At 37.0% G+C, this 23,726-nt stretch overlaps 1 protein-coding gene across 1 annotated transcript in view; it reads right to left on the reverse strand.

Annotated features, from left to right (window-relative positions):
• The window catches only part of ACTR2 (actin related protein 2), a 34,532-nt gene extending 12,742 nt beyond the window's left edge, over positions 1-21,790 (reverse strand). Inside the window, exons 1-6 of the mRNA XM_079940845.1 lie at positions 21,652-21,790; positions 14,603-14,713; positions 8,873-9,088; positions 5,126-5,198; positions 1,860-1,996; positions 274-423 (exon numbers count right to left, since the gene is read on the reverse strand). Of these exons, the coding sequence (XP_079796971.1) occupies positions 274-423; positions 1,860-1,996; positions 5,126-5,198; positions 8,873-9,088; positions 14,603-14,713; positions 21,652-21,699 (735 nt within the window). The 5' untranslated portion in view covers positions 21,700-21,790. The remainder of the gene's footprint in view (positions 1-273; positions 424-1,859; positions 1,997-5,125; positions 5,199-8,872; positions 9,089-14,602; positions 14,714-21,651) is intronic.
• Between the last annotated feature and the right edge of the window lie 1,936 nt (positions 21,791-23,726).

The following is a 23,726-nucleotide window of genomic DNA, read 5'->3' on the forward strand; positions in this document are numbered from 1 at the left end:
GTACTAGAGTCTCAAAATAATATCTCACATCTAACTGCATCCTAAAGTAGAAAAGCAATACATGATTTTTGCCTTATTTCATGTTATACGGCATCCTAAAATAATTAAATCATAGAATCATAATGTAGAAAGACATTAAAGATCACACATATACATATTATAACAACCCAAACCAAAAATACTGGATTCTAAGAAAACCTCCTTAAGCATACACCAATAGCCAAAGTTGTCCATTTTAAAACCACATATATATTATACACTGGAAATACTTACTGTGTAAGATTCAACTAATACTGTAGTTTCTAAGGCCAGTTTCTGCTCTTGCTCAATATTATACCCCACATAACACAATTTTTCTTTAATCATGCGAACTGTTTCAAAATCAGCAGAATGGTTGAAGGCGTAGCCCCGCAACAGAAGCAGCTGGTACAAAAAAATAGCAGTAAATCCACAAGTAATCTGAATGAGTTCAACTCTGCAAAAGCGATTAATGCTCTCTAAATATGTCACATCAATACCAAATGCAATGGGCAGTGAAGCCTTAGCTCTTACTGAGTATTTCAGAAATGGGAATATTACTTGCCATAATAGGATTTATATTTCAGTTTCACAGAGAGACAGAATTAACAGTTCATGAATAATAAATGGCCAAAATGAGCAAAATATCTATTAATAAATAATATTTTACACTGGACTCCTGTAATTCTGCAATTTGCTCAATCAATACCATATTCATGAAATACCCCAGGTCTTAACGAAGTTTTATCCCTAACTTCTATTATGTCTGACACATATTAGATGGGCAATAGCATTTGTTAAAAAAAAAAAAACCCACATAATATGCATCATAAACAACATTTTCATATAAAAACTTAAGAAAACAAATCCCCTTATCTTTGGGCTTATGTTCAAAAGAAATCCCTTGGGCACTCCTTTGGTAGTCACCTTCGAGTAGAATTTTGGCTTAGAATAAGAGTATTATAATTCTCATTAACAATCTTATTATTACTTTAAATGAGATTAAAGGAACCCAATGTCAAGGTGAAGACTTAATGCAACCTAATTTATTGCACAGATTTCATCCTAGAACAGTCTCTTCACAGCAGCACCAATGACATATCGGACCTTACAATTCTTAGTTGCAGGGGATGCCCTGTTAATTGTAGGATGTTTAGCAGCCTTTCTGCAAAGCTGTAACAACCAAAAAATGTCTCCAGACACTGCAAAATGTCCCTGGGGGGTAGCATCATCCCTGACTGAGAGCCACTGACTGACCTGGAGGGAATACACTAACTACAGAATTCTGGTACAGACAACATTCTAAACCTTTTTTTCCCACATTACAAAAAACCCACATGCCTCCAAATAGTGGCCTTATATACTTTATCCAGCAATGTTTTAAAGAAAATTATAACTAATTATATTCACAAGTACACTTTATCATCCACCTGTTCAAAGGAAGGTCTTATGGCAGAAAGGTTGCCTAGGTTGTTCAAGGAAGTTTTAGAGTCTTCCCCCATCTTTGAAATACCTCTCTACCCATTCCTTGGGAATAGTAAATATAATTATGTAATGATGAACTCTCATTAGTATATATATACTAATATATATACTATATATTATATTATATATAATATATATATTATATTATATATATAATATATAATATATATTATATATTATATACAAGAGATCACGTGTGTGAATCTCATATGGATTTTATATGAATAATGAACTGGGCCACTTCTCTGGTGGTGCAGATTAGCTAGAATCCTGAGATGATACACTCAATTTTGTGTTAAGTTGGTACGCACAAAACTACAAAATCTAATTCTATGATATTTTTTTTTTTTGCTTACCTTGATAAGATATCTGGTAATATCCCTCCCAGCAATATCCAGTCTCCTGGTAAGGTGAGGGAGAGAAAAGCCTTCATACACTGGGCAAATGTGAGTCACACCATCTCCAGAGTCCACCACTACTCCAGTTAATAAACCTGTGGAAGAACCATGAGGTTGTAAATAAAAAGCCAAATCAGAAAAATCAAAGCCAGCAAATTTCAAATATTGGTAAAGAAACCAAACTAGAAACGTCACCAACCAGAATGGTCTAAAAGCCAGCATTTCTTTATTACTTGCTTATTTTGCAGCTTATTTCGAATACACAGACACTAAAGTCAGTGTTCTCTCACATGCCTCCTGTGAGACTTTTAGTCTAATCATGGGCTACCCCAGGAGATAGCCCTAGGACTATTTTTCAGAACTAGGACGGAAAAATACAACATGGTCTTTATTTTTGCTTCCAACTTAATCTGGATCCCTGAATTCCCTTAAAGTAAAATTTTCTAGAGCATCATGGATAACTTTTACGAAAACCATTGTGAAAGGTAAATATTACACAAGTTGATAGTGAACCTGTTGAAATAATCTAGTTCTTTATTATTATTTTTGTCATATGACAAAACTGTGTTTGGAAAATTTGTTGATACTAGATAGCTAGAAATCTGAGAACAATTCATCTTGACTAGCCGAAGGATCATTTCAATTATTCACCAGAAACCAAAAAGACAATGTCAGTTAAACCTCTTAAAAAACAGCAGGGAAGCTGCCTTGTTTCTCATATGTGCTGTTTAAAACTATAAATAGCTGCAAATTACTGTTTCACCTTTTGTGTCAGGGTTAATTCAGGAAAGACAAAACTTTTTCTGACTCATGTTTTCTAGTAGTTTTTAATAGTCTAATAATATTTTTAACAACAAAAAAAATTTTAACCAGAATATGCATTATCTACAATTTGCTCAAGCATTCTTTTATCATTGTCCCATCCCCGAGTAGGCACTCTCCCTCTTTCTCATTATGCACTAAGTAACTGATTTATCTTGGAATACGTTTATTCAAACCACCTCCTACTGAGGTTGATATAATCTGTTTTTCCTTGACTGATTTTTTAAGTTTCATAAAAATCATACACTGCCTCTTAAGGTTGCATTCTTTTAAACAAGAGACTTTCTATTGTAAAAAAGAAGAATCCACAATATCATTAATTCAAAAATACTCCCAGTAATATCAACTAAAGCAGCAATTTACATATTTTATTTTCCAAATAGACCTTCCCATCCAACCTCACCTTATTTTCTACACTCCCACTAGGTTACATACTGGCCTCTCCCTTATGTATTTGACCGGATTCCAGTGCCACACCCTTCTGTCACTGGATTATTCATTCTTTCCACCTCATTCCTAAAGATTCTTTAAAGCTCAATCTAGTTCTTACCTTTCCATTTATACCTTCCCTGACCACTTTAACTTCCAGCCCAGACTCCATGATTTGTTATTCCCCTCAATCCTGTCTGCAAAATGCAGTCAAACATACTTTCCTGAATCACTGTGTTACCTCTCTCTTATTCAAAAACCTTCCCTGGCTCCGAATGCTGCTTCTTACTTTTTTTGGTTTAACTGGTTAGCACTAGCCACCTTGTTTAAGAAGGAGAATTTTTCCACGGCTTAGAGTTCTTTTGATTAGTATTACTGGACTATCATTTCTCAAAATTAAGAATTCAACAGTTAAACAAAAATAGCTAAGTATCAGGAATTAAAAGAGGGTATCTTCTCCTTGGACAGAAATAAATTTATGAATACTACTAGAAAAATCTGTTAAGGTAAATTTCATTCAATTAAAACAAAATATCATTTCAGCAGAAACGTCCCATCCCCACCCCCTAAATGCAACTATTATTACCAATTTCAAAGCTTAGATTCAAAATTTTTAATATCTATTTTTCCAAAGTATTTTCTAAAATAATTTCTGAAATTTACTTTAAAAAAAAAATGAAACAAAATTACCTAGGTGCACACAAGCACTAATCACTCACAGCTGGGCTGTAACTGCCTTAAGGACAAGGAGACCACACGTAGCTTACGGAGTAGCTTACTCTACTCACTGCCATATCCTCTGCACTAAACAGAAATCGAGGCACATGCTACACTTGGTGAATGAATAAAGCCTCTTTAAAAATTTAATTCTCCCCAAGTACTTTCTTAGTATCTATATGTAGTAGTAAAGACAGTTTAAAAACCCAGTATGTATTTTGAAAAGTGATTTTTACTTATGCACGTGTAGAATCAGATGGATCACCACAATATTAGTTTGTTTCCCAAGTACAACTGACCCCTGAACAACACGGGGGTTAACCTGCATATAACTTATAATTGGCCCTCTGCATCCATGGTTCCTCTACATCCCCAGATTCAACCAACCACGGACCATGTACTGTAGTATTTACTATTAAAAAATATTCATGTATAAGTGGACTCATGCAGTTCAAACCAGCATTGTTCAAGGGTCAACTGTATTGTCATACACTGCTTAAGTACTAAGGCTTGAGACTTAATTGTCACCTCCTTCAGAAATCTTCTCTGACATGCTGAATCAATTTCTGTACCTTTTCCCCATTAGATTCTAAGTCCTTGAGGCATCTTTACATTTTAAGTGCCTAACAAACTCTGTAGCACATATCTGATGGCCCCTTAAGTTCTCAATAAGACCATCAGAATATAAAGAGTTCTCCCTACATGGCTACTATTTTATTCCCAATGGACAGCAAGGCAGTTACTAACGGCAGTACCAAGAAAACACAGTAGCTCCCCTCCATTAAATCCACCTCAAAAGTTAGGAAGGCATTCTCAAATGTCTGCCTTTTCTTTTGTATTTAATCTATTATGTATTTGACAAACATGATTTATACTAACATTTTGGCTCTATTTTTTTTTAAACTGCCAATTCTGAGGACAAATTCCATTTTCATTCTCCACTTTATAAAACATTTTTTACTTTAAATAGCCTAGAAGAGGGAACCTTCTACTTTTAAAAAAATTGAGAAGTTTCTTTTTCCTAAGTCTTTCATTGTTTAGTAAAGAAAATAAAAATGTGTATATTTTATTTGACAAATTTTAGAAATTGTGGAAATATCTGAATAAATATTTTAAAAATTTGAATAAATATAAATACATACATATTGTGCTCTTCTGGGACTTACAACTTACCGAAAAATCAAACTCCTCTGACACCAAACATATTTAATGAATATTTACTGAACTGATTATACTAAAAGTTAAGCTTCACCTACCTTGAGCATACAAAGTCAAAACTGCCTGGATGGCTACATACACTCCAGAAAACTGGTAAGTTTCAAACATTACCTGAAAATGGAAAAGGAAAGGGAAAATATTAGTATTTAGAAATTACATAATAAGTATGTATAAGGTTTCTTGATGGTCAGAGTGGATTAGCTATCCAAAATAGAATCAAAGAACCCAAAAGAATCCTCCATTCTCTTTAGCTCTTTTTGCTTCTACTGAAGTCCTGCTGTCACAGAGCTCCAATTTTGGGGACAGATTTTTGAATACACACTAAGTCCCCAAGCATTTCGTAAGTGCTACAAAGCAAAGATTTCTGAGTGTTTTAGTTAATGGCTAATTAGAGTGAAAGAAAGCATTCTGCTTTTGAACAAGCCTTTCTTCTCAACTGATGTCCCTTAAAGGAAATATCTTTTAATTTAAAGACAAACTATAGAAATTGCTTAACTGCTTACCTTCGCATCCCTCTCCCTCAACCTGGGCCAAGAAAGACTGTGTCTCTACCTCCAGCAGTTAAAAAAAAAAAAAAAAGGTAATAAAACAGTAGGGCAGGAAAACAAAAATAAACACAGCAACTCCTGAATGCTGGCAGATCCTGAATGCTCAGCAGCTGAGCCTGCCCTCCCCACTGGAGCCAAGGCTGCATTCCACTCTCTGCCAAGGTACACTGCAGGGAGGAGTTCCCTCATGCCCTCTCTGCTCCCAACCATGCTCATTCTCTGTAGTGTAGGTTGGCTGGGAACATCCTATAGGATTTTCTCTGTCATCTACACTGAGCATTCCTTGATTGGCAGTGCTGACTACTGCTATGAATATCTCATATTTAGAAATTCTACAACTGACCACAATAAGAATTATACAGAATTTAAATTTTACAACTCTGGGGAATTCCCTGCAGTCCAGCAGTTAGGACTCCGTGCTTCCACTGCAGGGAGCACAGGTTCGATCCCTGGTCAGGGAACTAAGATCCCGCATACAGCGTGGTGCAGCCAAAAACAAAACCAAAACCAACAAAACTGAATCACTGTGCTGTACACCTGAAACTAACACAACATTGTAAATTAACTATACTTCAATAAAATTCAATTAAAAAAATTTAAAAATTCTAAAATACATACATACATAAATAAATTTTACATCTCTGAAACACATACTCATCAATTAAGCAACTAGATATTCTAAGTAGTATTCTACTCCATCATCCTTTATTCCCCCACCACAGGGATGAAAATGGAAGAATAATGCTATACAGTTGACCCTTGAAAACACAGGTTTGAACCGCGCAGGTCCACTTAATTGCAGGTTTTTTTCATTAAATAAATACTATACCACTACATGATCCGAGATTGGCTGAATCCAGTGATGCAGAACTGGAATAAAGAGGGCCAAATGTAAAGTTATACACAAATGTCTGACCGAGGGGGGTGGCACCCCTAACCCTGCATTGTTCAAGGGTCAACTGTATTTGCATTTATCAACTTGACAGTCTGATAGAATTTGTTTTTACTTATAAGATCATTAAAAAGTATCTGTAGTTCTAATACAACTTTCTGGATGAGATTGAAGTAGGGCATTATCAATCATAGCCAAATTTGCACTCATGAGTAAAAAAGAGCATTAAACTAAAGATGAGACCTTAGAGTGCAGTAAGACTAATTCTTGTCATTTTTGCAGATTAAAAAAATATGTGTCCTAGTCAAATAGCTAGTTAGTGGATGACACTATACCTGTCATCTCCCTAACTTTTCATTTGAAAGAAAACTTGGTTTTCATTCTGGTATTGTGTTACTTTCCAAAAGGTTTCCTTGTGTAGTAACCTTTTGATTTAATGCAAAAATATCTCTTCATTCTGATTTTGTAATGAGCTGCTAAAAATAAATAGCAATTACAAATGACTACTTATCCATCACAAAGTATTAGTGATTGTAAACCATTCAGAAAGTGTAAAATGGGGCTTCCCTGGTGGCGCAGTGGTTGAGAGTCAGCCTGCCGATGCAGGGGACGCGGGTTCGTGCCCCGGTCCGGGAGGATCCCACATGCCGCAGAGAAATTACATAGAAATTACATCCCATGAGCCATGGCCACTGGGCCTGTGTGTCTGGAGCCTGTGCTCCGCAGCTGGAGAGGCCACAACAGTGAGAGGCCCGTGCAAAAAACAAAAACAAAAAAAACTCAGAAAGTGTAAAATGCAATTAAAATATGAGCTAATACAATAAAGCCCATCTTTCATAGTTTTAGGGGTGGCTAGGGGAAAAAAGTAATAAAATACGAAACATAAGAAATGATATGGATTCTGTAGCTAAAACCATGATCTCAAAATTTTAAAACACTTAATATAAAAATTCTAAATCTCTTCCAAAATTTCCATAAACATCTAAAGATAGCCACTGAGTAAAACAAGATATTTACATTAAGTAGTATCTGGAAAGCTACTAAAATACAAAGCAATTAAAGGTTTCTATCTCATATATAACAAAATGAAAGACAACCTTGAAAAGTTACCTATCTAAACTATTAAGAATGTAGACTTTCTGCTCTCTGTAACTGCCTACCTCATTAGCCATTTCAACCTCGTTTCCCAGCTCTCCTCTATCTCCCTGGCCCTTCGCCTTCTCACCTCTGTCTACTATCACTTCTTTGGTGAACCATATTATCTATATCCTCATGACTCTCCCAAGTTTTTATCCCCAGTCCCAGACTTTTCTCCTGAACTTGATCTTAATAACCGTCTACTAGACATTTTTGCTTGGATGTCTAATGAAGACCTAACATGTCCAAAACTGGACTGCTGATCCATTTCCCTCCCAAATCCTCTTCTACTATCTCAGTCTTTCCCCATCCTCCAGTTACTCAAGCGAAATCTTTGCCGTTATCCCTCTATTACCCACATCTAAGAAATCAGAATATATTTTGGCCCTACCTTCAAAACAGAGCCACAATCTGGCCACTTCTCATTACCTTCTCTGCTACTACCCCTAATCCTAACCATTATTATCTTGTGCTTAGGTAACTGAAAAAGTCTCCAAACTGGTCTCTCTTGTACCCTTGCCTCCTTATGTTCTATCTACATTCAACACAGCAGCCACAGGAACCTAAATCTGAGCATGTCCCTTCCTTGTACATTTCACTTGGAGTTTACATCTAATTCCCTATTAGAGCCTACAGGGCCCTAGATTGCCCCATTACTTCTCCCACCTCGTCTCCTGTTGCTCTCCCACACTGGCTTCCTTGCTGACTCTCTAATATGCCAGGCTTGCTCCCATTTCAAGACCTTTACACTGGCTACTCCCTTTGCCTGGAATGCTCTTCCCAAATATATTCTGGCTAACTCCCTTTGTTTAAATATCACCTTCTCACAGACACATACTACCACATTCTATGAAAAACGCAGCCTCCCTACATTCCCCATCCCCCTTAACCTACTCTTTTTTTTTCCCTTTAGCATCTATTATCTTCTAACAAACCATTCAATTAACTCACTTTTTGCTCTTTTGGTCTGTTTTCCCCTGCTAGAGGATCAACTCCATGGCAGCAGGACTTCGCTTTGTTTACTGGTATATTCTACTTATAAGTAATGACTAACATAGTTAGGTGCTCAATAAATAGGATCTGGGAGAAAATAACAATTATTCTTATTCCCTTTATTGTTAAGGACAACGGTAAGATAAAAGAAAAAACATGTGCTTTAACATCACATCACAGAAACACATACGTGCGCAACCCATCTAAAAACTTACCTCTACAATCTTCTCTCTGTTTTTGGTTGGGTTCATAGGAGGTTCTGTGAGCAAGATTTTACAATTCCTGGTATCTATGTTAAGTTTCTCTGGTCCAAATGTATAGTCCCACAGGTGTTTCATGTCATCCCAATTTCGTACTATGCCATTTTCCATTGGGTAATTAACTTCTAACATTGAGCGTAATTCACTTGCCTCATCACCAACCATAAGATCCTAGAAAATTATAATATCAAAGCTTTAGACCAAATTTTTGTATAAAATACCTTCAGAAAATTATCCTCCCATAATATTTTGGAAAACTTGGGAATAATTAATTTTAATCTTTCTGGCACTTTCAGACAAAGTTCTTCATTCCACAAGTTAAAAAGGTCTTTTCTTTCATGAACAATGCCTTGCAAATCTTAATCATGAATAATAAATTTTTATGTACAGCGTGGTTTAAATCAATAAATTGACCTTACCTTTAATACATATGTTTCCAAAAGAAGAGCATTAGCACAAATAAACCCCACATTTTCATATTTTGGAGGGTTTTGTATGAGGTTTCATCTGTTTCTTTTGCTCAAATGTTCAAAAAATAAGGCCTGTGATATGTGAGATAGCACATCAGGGAAAAAAAAAACTTGTAGAAAAATGCTCAATGCATGCAGCACATTTCTTTGTACTAAATATCAAAATGATAAGTGTAACTACTATAAAGCATAATGAGAAGCAAAAAATAAAAGGATGTTTTATTACACTGTAAGAATGGACATATGCACCACATAACTTGTAAATTTCACAAACTTCTACCTATATATGTCTCAATTAGAATTGAAATTAAGTTTCAATATATGCCTCACCAAGATGAATGATAATTTGTAGAGATACAAAAAATTAAGACAAAGAGAAGCAATTCTTCTTTAAAATTATCTCATGAGCGACATCTTCAATCTTAAAGTATAATACTGGAAAACTATGCTATTACACACGAAGCAGAATACTCACAAGTCTTGTCTCCAATGACAGCATACTTAAGATGACCCACATTTCAAAAGTCAAATTTTGTGTGTATAATAAGGCTAATGATGTCCCAGAATTTAAATTTATTTTAGAAATCAGCTAGTCAAAATGCTAAATAATCTTGATTTCTACATATACTGATGAATTCAATTAAAATAAAAAAACCCTAGTATCAGAAATAGCTACTATTTGCTTTAAGACCTTAGGATATTTTAAAACAGAAGTTTAAATACATGTATGACTTTAAAACTTTTAAAAATAACTATTAAAAAAAAAGAGAAGAGATAAACAAGGGTGAAGACTCTAAAAACAACACTAATAAAAAAAACCAAACAGATTTCCAGAAAATCCACTGAAAGCAACAACAAAAAGGAAAAACAAAGTTAAAGCACATGCTAGAAATGTTCACTAAAACTTTTCTGTTGCAACTAATTTTGTATAAAGTTAATTTACCATAACTTACTCAAATTGCTTAAATATTAACTATTTAGAATCATCTGATAGGAAAATGCAAAACTAAATATCTATATTTGTGAACTCTAGTAACTGACATGCATTTGTTGAATTACTTATGGAGAAGTATACTGATAATTTCAAATGCATCAAAAGACAAGATACACTGATGGACTGACAGATGGATAAATGGATAGATATGTGATATATCAGTACAGTAAACATTAATATCAGAATCTAGGTGATGGATGTATGGGTTTCACTGCAAAATTCCTCCAACTTTGCCGTGTATTCTAAACCCTTCTTAATAAAATGTTAGGGGGAGGAATTTATACCTCCAAGTACATATATTACTTTTGGCCATCAATATAACTTAATATACAATTTTGTTACTTTCTTCTAGAATATATCTTTCTTTGTGTTATACAAGGTAATAACAGATCAGATAATTAGATGGTTTATATCATCGATATATATTCACAACTACATTTCAACAAATTTAGTATAAGTCTGGTCTGATTTCATCAGACTGTTTAGTTTTTATTCCATGCAAGAATAGGGGCTTACATATGTCTGATCTAATGCCAACTCAAAATAAAAGTGTCATGGATCTACTTCTAGGGCACACATACCATAAATAATTAACTGAAAAAAACATCTGGCATTGAGTATCTTACCATCCCTCTGAACAAAGAGGACATTTAAAATGGAAGAAAACGAGTATTAACTTATCAAATTAGTGCAAATAGTCTTGACTAACTCAAGCTACCTAATTTAAAAATGTATCGATATCTAAAATTTTATTTCAAAAAATCCTAAAACATATAGTTTTCCTTAGAACATTTTAACTTCCAAAACCCCAAAATGATAAAAGGTTATGTAACTTGCCCGCATCTCCAAGACCAAAATTATAAGCCATCAGATCAGGCCTTAGTTTTTTACCACCCACCTCATCATTGGACCAAGCCTAAACCATCACCTATTACCTGAAAGAATGAAAAATTATAGTAACTGTCTGAGATTTTGTTATAAAAGCATTTGTATTTTATGAAAAGCAGGCAGTGTAGATGAGATTTGCCAAGAATCATTCTGAACAATGTCACCTCAAATTAAAAGTAGAGCAAATATACTTTAAAACCACAATTAAATTCCTAGAACAAAATTTCATAAAAAACATTAAATTAAGCCTACACTGTTCTCTACAAGTGCACTTTTTTCTTAATCTCCTCCAGATTTTAAGACAAATGCATGATCTTTTATTTAGGATAAATGTAGGAATTTCCACTTTTAAATGCTTTTGTTTATTCAAAAGAAAACTTCACAAAGTTACTGTTACTAGTTAAAATACATATCACTAGAAAGGCCTGATATTAACCTCTGTCAAAGCTGCTTACAAATATTAAAAACAAACAAACTTGAAAATACCTACTACAGAAAGCACTTTGACTACCACAGAAAAATATGGTGAAAGAGTCAATTGCCTGGGATGCGCCTAGTTCTAGTTCAAAAGAAAAAGGTGCCACACAATGGTATTTATTTAGAGGAAGAATCTATTGTCTATGCGAAAGTCTTACAAGACTTCCACCTTTTTCTTATTTATACTCAGATAATGCAAAATCTGCTCATCGATAAGGATAATATAGGAAACAAGTCAATCTCTTTTTCTCCCCCTTTACTATTTATAGTTCATTTGCACATTAAAATTTTACTCAGTTTATTAAATACACATATGATACCGTACTGGATGCAAATATATACACATATATATAGAGGCTATGACAGGCAGTGTTCAATTTAACAATGGTCAATAAAGTGGATTTATCCAAATGCAACAACTTCACCCCAATTTTCTGGATCACACATATCCTAAATAAAGCCACTTGGTTTCTAATAAAATGCACACCACATTCCATTTTAATCGTAACATTCATCTACAAAAAACACAAGGAAAACAATTCAAAACTATGTTAGTAATTAGTTCTGATTTGGTCCATTGTATGCAATCAGGAAAGTATAGGACTTAATTAGTTGCTACCAAATTGAAGCAATGAAAAAGGTTAAAAATCAAAGTACTTAAAAATTAAAAAATTAAAATATGGAATTACCCCCCTCCCCAATACCAAAGGGACACAAAACAACAACTACTGTCCCACCAAGCAAAAGTGGAAAACAAACAGAGAGCATGTGTGTAACCTCACTTACCATCTTTTTGTTATTCTACTTCAACAGGTCAAGAAAGGTGAAGAGAGAGAAGGTAGAAGTAAGAGTCAGAAAAGGCCTAAATAAAATCCTCACTGAAATTTTTAAACATACAAGCAATAGAGACAAATTAGGTCGAGGTCAGATGCAGTACTACTACAGTTTACGGAGTTAACAATTAGGGCCGAATTAGCATGGACAGTTATTACTCCTGAATGAAAATAAACTCATTAAACAATTTAAATTTCCAGTTTTTAGTCTACCACATTTTAGCTAACAAGACACAAAAAGTATAAATCAATCCACTAGGCATAGGAATTCCAAAAAAGTCATATTTCTTTAATTCATTACTGAATTTAAGAACCTTAATTAAGGAAAATAAATAGCAGAAAAGGTCTAGCTGAGTAAGTAAAGGGTATTTAGAGTTGACTTTCCAAGCTCTAGTAGTCAAGTTAAATTTGACACAGGTCTGTTTTCTTTCACTGTTTTCTACTGGAAGACAAATTAACTTGAAAGACTTAAAAGATTAAGCAGATTGAACAGAAGTGAGCCAATCGAACAGACTGACAAACCATACAAGCAAATGCTACTGGGGAATTCCTTAGCAAAAACGTCTTACTAGGATATCCTCTAGTTTCATTTCTATCACTTGGCCTTAAAAAGCAAGAAAATGGTAATTATTGTGACTATGCTGGTCAATAAAAATAGCTATATGTATCTTAATACCTCAAAAATGTTATTATCCATAAAGTATATAAAAAAGCCATTCTTCTTTAAAAGGCTGATACTGAATAAAAGTGTGACTTCCAACATCATTAAAAAGTTTATCCTTATCACTATTATTAGCTAAATTTTAAGTTGAGTTCATTTAAGATTGAATTCAATCAGAACGAAAGGAGTTCACAAAAAGAGAATACAGAATTCCACAAAATTCCCAAAAGACCCTAAAAAAACCCCCAAAACAAAAACAAAAAACCTCTCATATTGAGTATCCCTTCTGATTGTAACATAACAAAACAGAGGCCAGAATCATTCACTCTTTTAAGTCTTTAAAAAATTAACACAGAACCTAAGTTTCAGTTTGTACTTTTATTCACTGTGTAATTCAATTCTCTAGTCCCAACAGCAGAGAGCCACCAAGTAGCAAACCTCTACCACCTACTACCACCTTCCTAGAAATCTCAAATAAACGTTCCAGAGAGGCACACACTAACTCACACACTAACAATTCAGTGAAGTCTTGCCAAGGACTGTCCAGATAGGACCAACAATGCTAGTCCGTTCACAAATGATGCAGTAAAAGGGCCCCTAAATGTTACTGCATTTTGTATAACCTGATCCCTAGGCCACCTGAAAAATTTAAGTCAATTGGTGACCACTGACTTTTGATTCTTTTTCTTCTACAATATTGTAACTCCCACTTGATTTTCAATCCCTTTAATAGAAGATAAAAATCTATCACCCTTAACATCCAGTCACTCATGTTAAGTACAGTAGGTAGGCAATGACAATATTCCCTTCCCTCTCCTCGTGCTAAGATAAATACAAGGCCAAATAAAGACTTGCACAGCTTCCTCCTGCACACTATGGAAATCAGTTATACTGGTGAAAAGAGGAACCAATAAGATTTATATCCTGTGTTTCCTGACTAGCTATATAAAAATGTAGGGGGATCAGGCCATGAGAACATGGGAAGGAAAAATCTTAGGTCCCAAAGAGACACCAACATAGAAAAATATATGGAACTGAAAGACATAAAAATACCAGGCTGATTTCTTTTAAAAATTATATTAGGTAATAGGACTTTAAGTCACTAATACAGTATTCACATCAACATAAAAATCTTACTAAGTATTTTACTTCATTCAGAGAGTGATGGCATCAAGCTATACTTAAAGTCAGATGAAATTAACTTCAGTTTCTGGTGCCTTTCTTCAGGTGTTGATAAAAATTTTAAATATAAGAAATTCGGCCCTCCTCCTTTGCCTTTCAAGGCATCACATTTTAAAACTACTTAATTCAAAGAACACCTCACAGGTTTTGCTCCTCATTTATCAATAAATAAAATATTACCTTGATTTCAATGTTTCCCACTTTGGTGGTTGATCTGATAATAGGTCTTCCAACCAAAGCTGGGAAGATGTGTTCTGGAAAGTTGGAGCCTGCATATCCACACTTCACAAACTGGAAAAGAACAGTAAAAGTGGGTTAGTGTCAAGGTATTTATGATATTATCCTTTTAAAAACTGTATCTGAAAAGTACCACTTTGCATTTATATAATATTTTAAACTTTTGTTGCTTTCAAATTACCCAAAGTAGTCACCCCATCTATCATATCTTCCATTTATTTCCCTTATGGCACTACTACCAGAGTTCCCGTTTCCTTACTGGTTAACTGCTTATTTAGTGCCTAGGTCTCCCCACCACAGGGAGCTAAGCTGAGCAGTTCATGCTGGAGCCCACTGCCTTGATGCACAGAGGGGAAGGGACAAATTCACTCAACAAATGCTAAGGATTTTTAAAAGAGAAATGTCAGAAAATGAACAGAACTAAAGCAGCTTTTCATTCATGTCTGGCAATTCACTTAAGCAACCCCATTTATGAAAATGGGAAAATCAAATGGCATATGGACTAGCATCAAAATAAACATTTATTAGGCATTTTGGGCTATTTACATCTTTATACTTAGACAAACGTATTCAGTAATAACAAATGACATAATTTCATATTCAGATAGTGTACTTCTCCAATGAGGACGTATCACTGATTCTAATACTACTTCCATTTTATGAATAAGAAACTGATGTACTAGGAGATTTAACAATCTACAGTAAAACTGAAAATAGAACCAAGGGTTTTTAGTTCTTATACCAATAATACAGTCTGTTTAGACTTATTTTTAAGAGCAGCCATTACAAGGAAAAGGCAGTTTAAAACTTCAGGGTGGGAGGAAGAAGCTATAAAAGAAAGGAAATGCAATCAGTCTCTACCCTCTCTCACCAAGCCTTTATTCAATGTATGGTACACTGTGCAAGGATTTTTGTGTCTATTGATGAATCCCAAGCACCTAGAACAGTGTCTGACACATACTAAATGCATACTATTTAACTGATCAATAAATATTAGAAGTTTTGCTGTTGACCCGTATGATACTATGATTATTTTAACCTAGAGAATATGTTTAATATTGAGAAAGTCTATTGTTCCATGGCTTCAGGTACCATATTCTCTTAGAAGAATTAAGGAGAAAAACAGTAACTGAATGTGATGCATGATAGTAATAACACAGAAGTGGAGAGAAAGCTGTTACATACAAGGAACTGTTTTGTTTGATAGTGGTAAAGGTTAGCAACTACCTGAAACTCACTGACTTCTGACTAACCCTCCAAAATATAAAATTTTTCTACTGCAAAGACAATCTTGTTGGAAATGATGTTGATGAACCGCATTTAATTATAAATAGTCTAGAACATTCTGCCATGCATAATTTCAAGTCTTTTATATATAGAGCTCTTAAAAATATGTTGAAGTCATGTCTTTAGCAGACTAAAGCTACTGGTATGAAAAATATGCCTAAAATTTTAAAATTGCATATTTCCAATACCACCTGAATTCGTATCTCCTCAGTTCACGTTTACATTTTAGAACCTACATAAAACACACTGCTCAGATAGGTTTTCTTCCAAACTCACAAAACCTAGTCCTGCTTAGTTTACCATTCAGCCACATACCCATTTCTAAAACTATGATACAATTCTGACCGGATTAGCTTCCAAGGCAGAAGTTACTGTGATATGATGGCATATGCAATAGATTACCTGCTTGCTCATACCTCTCTCTCCATTTGAATAGTGGATGATAAAGAGCAATACACTTCCCACCCTAAAAAAGTGTTCAACAGAATTCAGAAATGCTAGTCCATTTTTCCACAATGTCTTCCCAAATAATTTAACAATGTGACCCAGAAAGAGTTGGAGTGACAACTGCCACAGAGGAAAAGAATAATACTTAATATTTTCTAGTCTATTCAAATTAAAAGAAAATGAAAAAACCTCTCACACGCTTCTCTTCTAAATCAAACTCGCTTTTGTCCTTAAGTCAAAAGCCAGCTCACCTGACGTGAATGGAAATCAGATGCAAAACCAGAGAATCTCTTCTCATTACCCCACCATATCCAAATTTCTATATAAATAAAATTTGTCATGATCACCAGCTTTAGTCATAATTTATACATATGTTCCAAATATAGAAACCAAATATAATGTAGACATTAAATTCTTATGTATTAACATAATGAACAGATAAGGACACTGGGTGGGTCAAAAAGTGTCCATTCACCAGACTGAACATGCTCACATGGGTATAAATGTTCTTAAAAAAAATGACAGAATGAATGAAAAAAGAACCTACAAGTTTGTAAGGGCATTTTTAGCACATTAAATGTAAACAAATGATTTAAGTGAGAAATCGCAACACAAGGTAAAGGTGGGGCAGGAGCCTGGGATGGGGCGTAAGCCAAGTCCTGGTGCAGGGAGGAGGCTGCGAAGGTTGACGTGCCTCCCCTCATTGAGCCAAACACACTGGGAGACGTGCAACACAGTAAATCCATAATCACATCACTCAATGTTTACTGATTATAACCTGAACAATTATAGATGGGTAGTTTGCACCTTGAAATTCTTGTCTGAGCATACTTCACGGGACAAAATATTTGCCAAGTGCCTGAGGCAAGATGACAAAAAATTAAGAACTCCTGAAACTATAAAAATAATTGTAAACTACTATTCCTGTGCTTTATAAAAAATGGAAATTTGGCTTTTAGTTCAAATTAAAGATACCAATCACTTATTAATGAAATCATTTATTCTGCTTAAGCAGTAGCTTACTGGAAGTAGATGCTGCCACAGTAATCCAGTGCTAGCATTACTACAGGGTACTAGTGTTTGGTCAAAATGGCAAGTGCTGCACTATTTCACATTATTTCAAATGTGAAAGCATTAATAGTTATAATAACAAGAATATAATTACAATGATGTATTTCTCAATAACATATAACCAACAGACAACCTGCCATTTCCTTTCTTGTAAAAAGCAAGTATTTTTTAAAAGATCTAAACCACGATGTAATAAAATACAAAGAAAATATTCTTTTTTAAATTATTTGTTTGGTATCATTTTTAATCCTGGAGATATCTCCCCCCATTCCAATCATTTTAAGACTTGGTGGCTTAGTTCTCTCATTGTGTGCAGTAACGCTGTTTAAGAAATAGATTTTACCATATATAGTTTCCTCTTCATAGCACTGTGGTTTAAACTGGCTCCCTTACTTCCTACTGAGTCATCAAATGGTAAGAACATGAACAATATAATGTTCTTTCAAGCAACAAAAAAAAGCTCATCTACATTTGCTCTAAAAGTACCTTTCTCCCTCAAAAAATAAACTGGGATTTATAAAGTCTCATTTGGACTTATTTAATTTGTATTTTTCCTTTATTAATTTAAATTGATGATATTGACATATTAATTTAATTGCATAGTGATTATTCTGATCTCAGACCACCAAAATATTTATTATATTTATTCCAAAGCACTTTTTTTTTTTTTTTTTTGCGGTACGCGGGCCTCTCACTGTTGTGGCCTCTCCCGTTGCGGAGCACAGGCTCCGGAAGCGCAGACTCAGCGGCCATGGCTCACGGGCCCAGCCGCTCCGCGGCATGTGGGATCTTCCCAGACCGGGGCACGACCCCGTGTCCCCTGCATCGGCAGGCAGACTCTCAACCACTGCGCCACCAGGGAAGCCCTATTCCAAAGCATTTTATAGGGTGAAACCAAACCTGTTTCTGATTTGTTTCTAACTCAAACACTCCTAAATTCATTATATAAATCTGTATAAGCCTGATAAAGGCCATAATACTACAAATGTGGATTGTAAAAGTGTAATTACCTAACACTATAAGCTACTTTGTATCACTAGACCCTAAAAATTATACCAGTCACACAGTAGGCACGCCAGAAGTCTTCACTGTTGGTGAACTAACTCAATGTTGATGAAATCACCCAAGTTTGATAAAAGAATATACAACACCAGGGGCCCAGGCCCCACTCTTGCAAGGCACCCAAGCCTAAGCAGATCTCCACATTTTCACCTATCTGGCCACTTTCCGCAGCTCTATTTTAGGTGCAGGTTTGGACGAAGGCTCCATTTTAGGTTTGAATGGTTATGAAGGTGAAATGCATAAAGTACTGGAAATGGATGAGCATTTCCTCCTCTAGGAGGAAAAGAGACAGTGGTCAGCTTGGGAGCTAGTGAGGAAGAAGAGCGGGACCAACATCTGGCATGTGATCACAAGAACTCACCTACTCTTAGGGCATTCGATTCAGGGCCTGCCAGAGGGGCTTAAAAAATCAAGTTCTCAGGACTTCCCTGGTGGTGCAGTGGTTAAGAATCCGCCTGCCAATGCAGGGGACACGGGTTCGAGCCCTGGTCCAGGAAGATCCCACATGCCATGGAGCAACTAAGCCCGTGCGCCACAACTACTGAAGACCGCGCGCCTAGAGCCCGTGCTCCGCGACAAGAGAAGCCACCGCAATGAGAAGCCCACGCACTGCAACAATGACCCAACGCAGCCATAAATAAATAAATTAAAAAAAAAAATCAAGTTCTCAAATACCTATAATTTTAACACCTAAAATGTGTAAGAGGCAAACTGCTTTGGAGTAACAACTATTTCCATAAGTTTTTAGAAATTTAATTTTAATATCTTCTTTATTTAATCATAGAGGAATCATTAGACCTTCAGGTACCTAAATAAAATCAAACTGACTATGAAGTATAACCATAAGAAATACAGAATCTAAGTGGTTCCTAGTTCTCTAAATTTTCAGAAATATCACAGCATTCATGACTACATACCACATCAGAGCGGTTTCTTCATTTGAAGTCTACCATGTCCTATAGAAAATCTGGATAAAAATTTTAGAGTAACTAGAAACATAACACCAAATATGTAAGTTTTTGTTTGAATTAACTACACTTTTCTATTTATGTCATAGTAACTGATCTTTTGTCTTAAGAAACAAGATTCTTAAATTATGGATTAGACATAAGACTAATCAATAATATACAATCAGTTTTCTAACACAGATAAACTAATGAAATAGTAACATAAAAACTAAATATTATGGGACTTCCCCAGTTGTCCAGTGGTTAATACTCCGCGCTTCCACCTCGGAGAGCGTGGGTTCGATCCTGGTCGGGGAACTAAGATCCTGCATGCGGTGCAGCCAAAAAGAAAATTTTTTTAAAAAAGAAGAAGAAAAAAAACCCCTAAATATTATGAGAAAACATATACTACAAAAACAGGGTTCACTGTCCTTCAAAGAGGAGGAATCCATTAAAACATAACTGACTTCAATTTCTAAAGAAAAAAGCTGACATATTCACAAAACAAAATATATTAACATCGACTTTTAAAGATTTACATTTATTTAGAGGTCAATTTGAGACTACAGTGGGAATCAGGCTAATATTTTTTAAAAAGCACCTTTAACTGAGTTTTAAGTGTAAAAGTAATACATGTTTATAGTTAGTTTCATTTAAAGATAGTTTAAAAATACATGGTTTGTTAAAAAAACAAAGAACAGTTTTCCAATAATTCAGAAGGGTGATGAAGTCCTTCCCACCTTACCTCACTCTTATCCCTAGTCTCACAGGTAACCACTATGAACATACATTTCTTATAAATTCTGCCAAAACTTTCATATACACATACATTTGTGGACACATAAATATCTTTAATAAAGATGGAATTGCTGTAAAACTATTTTTAAACTTAACAATAGATCTTAAAAATGTTTCTATAGTGGTGGACCTGCCTCCTTTTCTTTAAGTACTATTCCATTTTGTATGGATGTCTTCTTACTCTCATCCGTTTTTAACTTAGGTCAGATAAAGCTAATATCATCATTGCTTGTAAAAGTCTAACAAATTCAATCAAGGGCAGCATATTATAGCTGTGAATATCAGCTCTTTTTTCCCCTCAACAATCCAGTTTCCAAAGGGCTTTAAAGTTCAAATAAAATCTATTTTAATTCATCTATCACATTTATGGAAGGAAGGGGATAAAAGTCACAAAATACTGCAGCTCCAAGATGGTTAGGACTTGTTGTAATGTAGGGAGAAGTGATCACTACAGAACTCATCCAAAATAAGTAACACTTCTGTCTTCTAATTTGCTGATTTTGCTGCCCAAAATACATTTTTTTTTAATGGGGTGGGGGGGGGCGATTGAAAGAAACCACCTTCAAATAATTTCTATATCAGTGTTTTACTCAGATTTTTACAATTATTTGCATTTTAGAATCTTAAATACTAACATTACCTGTATTCTGCAAGTAAGGAAAAAAAGGAGGAGGGGTACCCAAACTGATTAACTTCCCCTAAGGTTAGTGGAATTAACACTTGGGCCTTAAAGGGTGCAAGATCAACCACTGGAACACACTGGTCTCTGCGGGGCTGCACCTGGGCCAAATTTCCAGCATGCAGAACAAAAAGTAAATGATGCGCTGCCGACCTGGTCTCCCTTCCCCTCAAAAAACAAGAAAACAAAAAAACAAACACTGCGAAAGGACTGAGGCTCACTGCATGACAGCACTTCCCTTTTTTCTTTAAACCCGCTTCCTGCCTCCCGTTCTGTATCTTCAACTATACAGGAAGAGGAAGGCCTCTAGATCTTCTTTTTACACACCGGCAACCCTGGGGAATGGAGCCCTTCTGGAACACACAAACCCAGCCTTCTACTCCTCCGGCCCTTTAGCCAGCCAGAATCCCGCGGCTCCAGCGCGGGGCCGGCCCCGGCCGGGCAGCAGGTGGGAACCCCATCCAGTGCCGGCCTCGCCCGCCGTCCTGACCCCGAGCTGCGGGAGTGGCGGGCTCGGGGAAACTAAGGGGCCCGACCCTCTCGCGCGCCACACCCACGGAGGCGGGAAGCGAGGCCCTAGCCCCTTGGCCCCGGGGGCCGAGGGCCCAGGGGTGCAGCCCCGGGCGCCAAGGGCCCGCGCGCCCCTCGCTCATCCCCTGCCCGAGCCTGTAGCCGCTGCAGCCTCCCCGCGAAGCGCTTACCCCGGTGCCGTTGTCGCACACCACCACCTTCCGGCCCTGGCTGTCCATAGTGCGCCCGTAAGAGAGCCGGAGCCGCCGCCACCGAACAACCTACAACCGCCGCCGTCCGTCGGTTCCTCTTCCTCCTCCTCCCTCTTCCCGGCCCCTCCCGCGGCCCAGCTTTTTTCTCCCACCCGGAAGTGGCCGTCCGCCCCTACCCGCCCCTGCCCGCCACCTACTGACTGCCGGCGCGGAAGAGGTGAGGACGGGAGGGAGGAGGCAGAGACTGGCAGCGGTGAGCTCCAATAAGAAACAAAGGAGCCCGAGGTCCCGCCCACGGCGCCGTTTCCGGCTTCGGTTCCAGCTCCGCCTTCAGGGTCGCCGCCCATGCAGGTTCTTCCTGTCGGCGTCTTGTCCCCGGCGCTTCACCGGGTGTAAATGGCCGCCGAGGTGGTGGCCGCTGCAGTCTTCTCCTTAAGGCGTGGCAGGAGTTGGGGGCTCCGCTTACCCGGCTGAAGGAGGCGCAGGCAGATGAAAGATATCTGGTCTGTGGCGAGACCGCAATGGAATGTGACAGAGAAGCCTGCCGGGAGGGCGGGAGGCGGCAGACACCCTTGCTAACCCCACCATTGAATGAGGCTTGGTGTATCATTGCTTGTAAGCCTTTTCAGTGGGCAGAGCTGCGATGGTACAGACACATGAAATCGCGCATTTACACCGATTCCTCCAATTCCAGCCCAATCTGTCTTTGCCCGGTTCGCCCTTAGTCAAGTGAACAAGAGTAGGTGCTTAACGATTCCAGCCTCATTGCTCACCACTTCCCTTGCAGCAGCATGATGTTGCTTCACACCTCTTCAGTATATGTACCTATCTGAACCCAGGCTCTGTGCTTTGAAATCAGACAACCCCAGTTTCAAACAAGGCCCCGCCACTCAGGAATTCTGTGATCTGGGCCCACGCTACATGAGCCCTCAGTTCAATATTATAATACCAGACTGCTTTATAGTTTCACTTTGTTTTTTTATTAGACAGTGGTTTTCAAACCTTATAAAGGCATAGAATGCTTTATTCAAATTTAATATTATATGGAAACCCAACATATAAAAATAGATCAAAGTATGGGAGCTCCCTGGTGGTCTAGTGGTTAGGATTCCTCACTTTCACTGCCAAGGCCCAGGATTCAATCCCTGGTGGGGGAACTGAGATCTCACAAGCCGGACAGCCAAAATTTAAAAAAAGAAAAGAAAAAAAAAAAGATCAAAATAAAGCTGCCATAGTTGTTGGAAGTTTGAGAAGTTAGTCTGAGTAGGAGGCCTCGGGGGAATCTCTTCCCTGCATCTGCTTCAGTAGTCATTGAGGTACCTCAGCCTGCTGAACTTTGCAGTAGTTCATAAATTACATGTCTTACTTTTCTGGACCCAGTGCCTAACACTGTGTAGTTTTCATGGAATTATATTTAATTGGTCCCAGCAAATTGAATTCAAGCATTTCTGTGTCCTTTTACTTTTCCTCTTTATGAAATTAAATGGATTACTAATTTTTACTTTTTAAGAAGTAACATTTGTTTTCTTCTGATTATAAAATCACCACATGCAGATAGGAAATATCAACAAACATCTATTTGCTACAGTAATGAAAATGCAGCAAAACGCCTTGATTATGCAAATACAGATATAATGCTGTTGGCAACTGTTTCCTGCCTTCTGCACCAGGCTCATCCTGGTCATTTCCCTTTCCCCAAAATAATGTGACCTCACATTTTAGGTGACTGAATTTTTTTGTGTGTGGGAGAGCTTCATTTCTAGCCTTCTGCTGAAATTGTAGGTATATTATTCTGCACAAAATCTTGCTAGGCAGCTATTTCCTTTTTACACATGACAAAACGGGGGCTTTAAAAAATTAAGTCTAGGGCTTCCCTGGTGGCGCAGTGGTTGAGAGTCCGCCTGCCGATGCAGGGGACACGGGTTCGTGCCCCGGTCTGGGAAGATCCCACATGCCGCGGAGCGGCTGGGCCCGTGAGCCATGGCCACTGAGCTTGCACGTCCGGAGCCTGTGCTCCACAACAGGAGAGGCCACAACAGTGAGAGGCCCGTGTA

The sequence above is a fragment of the Stenella coeruleoalba genome (genome assembly GCF_951394435.1).
Source record: "Stenella coeruleoalba genome assembly, chromosome: 13".
NCBI lineage: Eukaryota > Metazoa > Chordata > Mammalia > Artiodactyla > Delphinidae > Stenella > Stenella coeruleoalba.